The 6601-nt window shown below is 32.5% G+C and overlaps 1 protein-coding gene across 1 annotated transcript; it reads left to right on the forward strand.

Annotated features, from left to right (window-relative positions):
* Positions 1-1782: 1782 nt before the first annotated feature.
* Positions 1783-3595, forward strand: LOC140965985 (S-type anion channel SLAH4-like). Its single transcript, XM_073426270.1, has 2 exons — positions 1783-2729; positions 3183-3595. Exons 1-2 carry the CDS (start codon positions 1881-1883, stop codon positions 3468-3470), a joined length of 1137 nt encoding a protein of 378 aa, XP_073282371.1. The 5' UTR covers positions 1783-1880; the 3' UTR covers positions 3471-3595.
* Positions 3596-6601: the final 3006 nt, after the last annotated feature.

Below are 6601 nucleotides of genomic sequence, written 5' to 3' on the forward strand. Positions count from 1 at the left end.
TTTTATTTATGCTTTTAAGTGATTTTTGAGAGTTTATAGTATGGGTTGTATTTCTCAAATATATAGTTGGTAGTTTTAACTTTTTAAAATGATTCCAAAATCTTTTTATGCAAATGTGTATGATTCGGCCGATGCTATGTAAGGTAAAAAAAAATAAAAATTCTAGCACGTTTTAAGAAAACGAATAAACAGACGTTTCAGTCGCTCTTTAGCGACTATTATAATTACGACCGTCGCTACTTTTAGCGACGGTTAACGATGATGTCCGTCGCAAATTAATTTGCGACGGTTGTTTAAAAACCATCGCAAATTGTAACTACCACAACTCTCCAAAACCGTTGTCTTTTAGCGAATTCTTTAACCACAGGACCTTTAACAACGGTTTTATATACCTACAACAACGGTTTTTCACCTTCATCTTTAGATGGCTACGACAACGGTTTTTCACCGTTGTCTTTGAGCACATCCTTTAACCACAGGGCTTCTAACAACGGTTTTAAAAGACCTACAACAACGGGGAAAAACTATTGTCGTAGATCTTTTTTGTTGTAGTGTCTCAAGGAGAAATGCTCTATCAAATCTGGCACTCAAGAGGTTGAGTTAGGGTTTTCCCAACCCACCAAGTTGGCATGACGAGCTTTGACAGCTTTACATGACATGACATTTAATTTAACTATAATATACTTATAGTTGTGTTACATATGTTCTAAAAAACGTGAAACGTAATAAAGCGTGAGAACGAAACTAAAATTTTTTTAAGTTTTGGATGGCTTAATACAAGCTTATGCATAAAAAAAAAATTAAATTNTATTGTCGTAGATCTTTTTTGTTGTAGTGTCTCAAGGAGAAATGCTCTATCAAATCTGGCACTCAAGAGGTTGAGTTAGGGTTTTCCCAACCCACCAAGTTGGCATGACGAGCTTTGACAGCTTTACATGACATGACATTTAATTTAACTATAATATACTTATAGTTGTGTTACATATGTTCTAAAAAACGTGAAACGTAATAAAGCGTGAGAACGAAACTAAAATTTTTTTAAGTTTTGGATGGCTTAATACAAGCTTATGCATAAAAAAAAAATTAAATTTAAACTATAATTTTAGTTATCTCAGATAAATCAATGGAGTAAATAATGTATAAATATAATAAACTTGAGTGTGATACATAATTTTTTTTTGTCAAATTCTAATTCAGTCAATTATATTATTCATTTCCTTCCGTATCATTAAATACAAACAAAATTGAATTAGACTAATTCAAAACATTATCATTGATATCTTTTGTAGATAGTAAAATATCAATATCTACAACATATTCATCGTCGCTACGCTTAAGTATATATCTAACAGTGTGCAATGTTAGTATTACTTGCTAATAAAAGTTCTAATTTATGTTTATCTCTTTGTCCATGAATATTTTTTTAAAAATGTCGCATCTAAGCGTTATTAAACATGAGTGAATTGCTAGTATCACTTACCAATAATATATTCATTTGTATTCACTTCTCTTCTTAGTCATATTTTTTTTCCCTTTTTAAGTCGCACACTGTCTTTAATCATGACGCTTAATAAAACAAGCTTAAGCGTCATTAAATTGGGCCCATCCTTTGATTTGTTTTCGAAATTGGGGCCCAAATCCCCAAATTGATGAACCTTGATATCCTAATCACAAATGAATTAAATTATTGAGCTTATAATAAAATAAGCTCGATCAACTAAAAAATACAAACACGAGGATTATTAATTAAATTAATACATTTGCATCCAACATCACCCAAATGATTCCCTTCCCTCTCTTTCCATCAACTATATGACCAGGAAACCAGATAACTCTCAAACTTGAAATTTTATGTATCCCCCATAGTTAGCCACAGAATAATGGAAATCCAGAAATCGCAGCCCCAAATCCGACTCGAAATCCATGAAATCGCCATGCTTAAAGGCACCTTAACCTCATCTTCCAACCTTGTGATTCTAATCTTAACCAGGATCCATGCAGGTTATTTCAGGATCTCTCTTTCCCTAGGTTGGCAAGTTTTGTTATGGAAAATTCTCCTTCACCCCTCTCAAAGCTCGCCAATCACATTTCAAGTCCCCAAACTTTACTACTCTACCATTTTGACCATAATATGGGCTTTCTCCTTATTCACTCTTGTTCTCCTCTCCCTTCTTTACGGCCTCAGATGCATCCTCCGATTCAAGCTGGTTCAAGCGGAGTTCATGCACCACGTCGGAGTGAATTACTTTTTTGCCCCCTGGATATCCTGGATATTGATCCTTGAATCCGCCCCCTTCGTCACCCCCAAGCACGTCTACTTCGTCGTCCTGTGGTGGTTTTTCGTTGTTCCCATCGTGATCCTCGATTTGAAGATCTACGGTCAGTGGTTCACCAAGGGTAAAAATATTCTAACGACAGTGGCGAACCCGACGAGCCAGCTGTCGGTGATCGGGAACTTGGTGGGGGCTCGAGCCGCCGCCAAGATGGGGTGGCGAGAAGTTTCCACGTTCTTGTTCTCTCTGGGAATGGTGCATTACCTGGTGCTTTTCGTGACGCTTTACCAGCGGTTGTCCGGTGGAGATCGGCTTCCGGCGATGTTGAGGCCGGTCTTCTTCTTGTTTTTTGCTGCTCCGAGCGTGGCGAGCTTGGCTTGGTACTCCATTGCAGGACGCTTCGATACACCAGCGAAGATGCTTTTTTTCCTCGCACTTTTTTTATTTGCGTCTCTGGTAAGGCATTTCTTTGTTTTCGAAAGCGACATGTTTTTAATATATACCTATATCTATATACGCGCGCTCGCACACACACAAACAAATATATATGTATATAATACATGCATACACGTATATATACATGTAGTCGAGTTGAAATTAAATTGCTTGTCCCAATACTCGAGAATATGAAAGGCGACACAGTCAGTAAATTGTTACTTAATACCCAATATTCAACTTAGTTGTCACCTTGATCGAATATCAATTTCGAGCACATAAAATTGATATCGAATTTTTGATTATTATGTTTCCCGTAATTAGCTAATTAATCAAACGATTTTTATTAACAGATAAATACTTGATTACTAATTTGATTATATATATATTTTTCCTAGTATCATAAATTATCATGTCAACTGATATATACACACACACGTATATAAACAGATTTTTTTTCCTCGTCGAAATTAGATATGCAGGCCAGCCCTTTTCAAGAAAGCAATGAGAAGATTCAACATAGCATGGTGGGCATATTCGTACCCCATAACAATTCTGGCTCTGACTTCAGCCAGGTACGAACAGGAAGTCAAAACTGGAGTCTCTCACGCCATTAGGCTCGCCCTCTCTATTTTATCTGTTTTGGTCTTATTTGGACTCCTCACTTTCACCGCAGTCAACCCTAAATTGCTTTTGCCTGCCGAAGACGATCCCCTTATTGTCAACACTCTGCCCACCCTACAATCCGAGGAACTAAATTGATGGATATTATGAATTTCTTGAAAAAATTAATATTATGTACTAATTAATTGGCAAATAATCGATTGAACTTGAGGCCTAGCCAGTTTAAATTGTTAAGACTTCGCAGAAACTGATCAGTTATAAAGATATGATCGTTACATGTTCCACAAAATTTGCATCAGTAATAAAAAGTCGTCACTTGATATGACTAGCAAATCAATATATATGGTGAACTTAAAATAACTTGTATATACAAATCAAGAAAATGATATTATTAATATAAAATAATGTTGAAATCAGGAGTATCTTGACTTCTGACTATAATACAAATATTCAGAACTCCTTTAAGACAGCTCAACCGTGGACAATGCCAAAAATTACGAACAAATACAAAAAATAATAATAAAATCACCGTCGAAAGATGGAAAGTTGTCAAATATAAACAGGACATGATGTGTTCGGAGGCAAAGTACGTCCACCGTCGAGTCCATTTGATCTTTGATGAACTCAGATATTTGTATAAAACTACGGAAACAAAAAAGAAAATTTGATATGTCAAGTTTGGTCGTAAATTTAAGGTTTCTTACATTCAGAATATCTACTTGTCTTATAACTAGAAATATGATGTCTTTGCATGCACAGAGTGCCTTATTATACACGAAATTCGTAAGCTTCGAATAAAAATGTAAATGAACCAAACCGTTTGCGAGCTATTCGGAGCTCGACTCGATAAAAAGCTCGTTTGAGTTCGTTTGTCAATCATATCAAGCCAAGCTCAAACTAGATTTCAAGCTCGAAAATTTAATCAAACTAACCTTAAGCTTAAGGATATTCGACTTGTGAGCTCGCAAAATTGTTCGATAATAGGCTTGCAAACATGTTCGCTGATAGATTCGCGAGCTCGAGCTCGAGCTCGGCTTCTTTAGGTGACTCGTATGCTCGAACTCGATTCGTTTAGGTGGCTCGTAAGCTCAAAATTGGCTAATTTGTTGAGTTAACAAATAAAAATATTAGTACTAATGTCTTGAATTGAAAACAAAACATAGTTGAAAAAAAATATGAATTTACACCAGATAATCACAATTATATTTTTAATCTTAATTGCATATCATTATACTAAAATGTTCTTTAAAACACATTAAATTAACAAAAATACACCAACTTATTCTTTTTCCCCAAAAAAATGTTCATCACACAGTCATATATACACGTTGAATAACTTTACAAATAATTATACTAAAATATTATATTAAATTGAATATAATGAATTTATATTGATTAAAAATTAAATTTAAATTTTAGAATTTTTTTATGAGTTTATGATGGTTAACTAAAAAATTCGTTTACTATTAATCTATGAAGATTAACAAAATTTTTACTAGCGTTCTCTTGACTTTCTCACTAGACGTAGTTGAAGTATTAAAAGAGTGAAATTATTTCAATATTATTTATATGGTGATATAAGTGCGTGACAGATATTTGTTATCTGGATGCTAGATGTATTATTTTGGGATGTTCAATAATATACCAAATTTATATTTTTTTAGCTATTATTTTTTTCGTTTTGGTTATTTTTAAATGAATTTACAATTTTATGTGTGATTTAAAATTAGTTCATATGTATATTTAATTTTTAACAAACTCAAACTCGAGTTCAATTCTATGTTTTACGAACTCGAAAACGAGCCGAGCTCAAGCCAGGTTTGTTAAACATGATAAACGAGCTATTAATGAATCAAGCCTCAAACAATTTTAAACGAGCAAAATCCAAGTTGATACTATTTGGATTAATTTGGATCATGTAAATTTACATCCCTCGCTTCGAATAAAAAACTTGGCGCCAGTGGGTATGTAGCTTGTAGGTGCCAAAAAAGATGTATTTGTTGAAAAATAATATTTAAAATGTGTGTATTGAATATTTGAATGTTGAAAATTAAGTAAAATTAGGTGTTGAATATTGAAATTTGTGTGTGACGATGAAGGTAATGATGTAATTTATTTTTGGATTATTTGTAAAAATTTTCTATAAATAGATATCTCATTTGTGAAAAAAAATCACAATTGAGTTGAGAGAAAAATATTATAAAGTGTGTAGTGTGATAATTTTGAGATTTTGAGATTTTTACTTTTTACCATAAATTTTTACTTTTTCACAACACGTTATCAGCTCGAAGCTCTAAAAGTCCTCCATATTTTTCCAAGCTCCAAAACAGAAGAAAAAGGTAACAAAAGTAATAATATTTATTTTATTGTTTATTTATTTATTGTTTATATATTTACTATATAATATAATGTTATTATAAATAATAAAAAAAATTTTTCAAAAAACTTGTTATAAATCCTGAGAGGATGTTAAGACGACATCCCACACTCCCGGTAAGTGATACGACAAATATAAAAGTCTATAAGGTTTTTAAACAAAATATCTTATGACACCTCATTATAATGTTGTGATATGATATACATAATTATTTAAAACATTACTAATATTATATACACCATATTATTACCAAAAAATTATACAAATACATACATGTATTTTCTTGTACACCAACGGTCATAAACGGTAACAAAACGGTTAGTTTTTGCCTTATAAATATGATCTCACAAACACATTCAATCACTCCAACTTTCCCTTCTTCTCTAAAATTATTCTTCATCAAATTTTTGAAGAAAAAAGAAGATGACTTTCACAAAGTTATTTTTAATTATTTTGGTTATAATACTCACGAATCTTGTACTTATCGGAGAATATCCTCCTCATGTGTTTTTTTTATTTTTACGAATGCTTGTATTTGTTGTTTATCCATTACTTTGTATTGCAATATTTATTAACTAATAAAATGCATCATAATTTTTTTTAGTACCACCATGTCAAACTTGACAAAGCTCGAATTTGTTGCACTCGACATTACGGGGAAAAATTATATGCCATTAACTCTCGATGTAGAAATGCATCTTGAGTCATTGGATCTAAGCGAGACCATTAAAGAAAATGGTATATCTTCATCACAAGAAAAAGCAAAAGCTATAATATTTTTGCGTCGACATCTCGATGAATGTTTAAAATGTGAATATCTCATCGAAAAAGATCCAATGGCTCTGTAGAAAGGATTGAAAGAAAGATTTGAACATATAAGGGAAGTTATACT

The sequence above is a fragment of the Primulina huaijiensis genome, unplaced genomic scaffold (genome assembly GCF_012295235.1).
Source record: "Primulina huaijiensis isolate GDHJ02 unplaced genomic scaffold, ASM1229523v2 scaffold18875, whole genome shotgun sequence".
Classification (NCBI taxonomy): domain Eukaryota; kingdom Viridiplantae; phylum Streptophyta; class Magnoliopsida; order Lamiales; family Gesneriaceae; genus Primulina; species Primulina huaijiensis.

What these genes read in the sequence shown, in the direction of transcription:
- LOC140965985 (XM_073426270.1), top strand. Translation starts at nt 1,881, where the DNA reads ATGGAAATCCAGAAATCGCAGCCCCAAATCCGACTCGAAATCCATGAA. An exon ending in TTTTTTTATTTGCGTCTCTG is followed by an intron (nt 2,730 to 3,182) that starts GTAAGGCATTTC and finishes CGTCGAAATTAG; the next exon opens with ATATGCAGGCCAGCCCTTTT.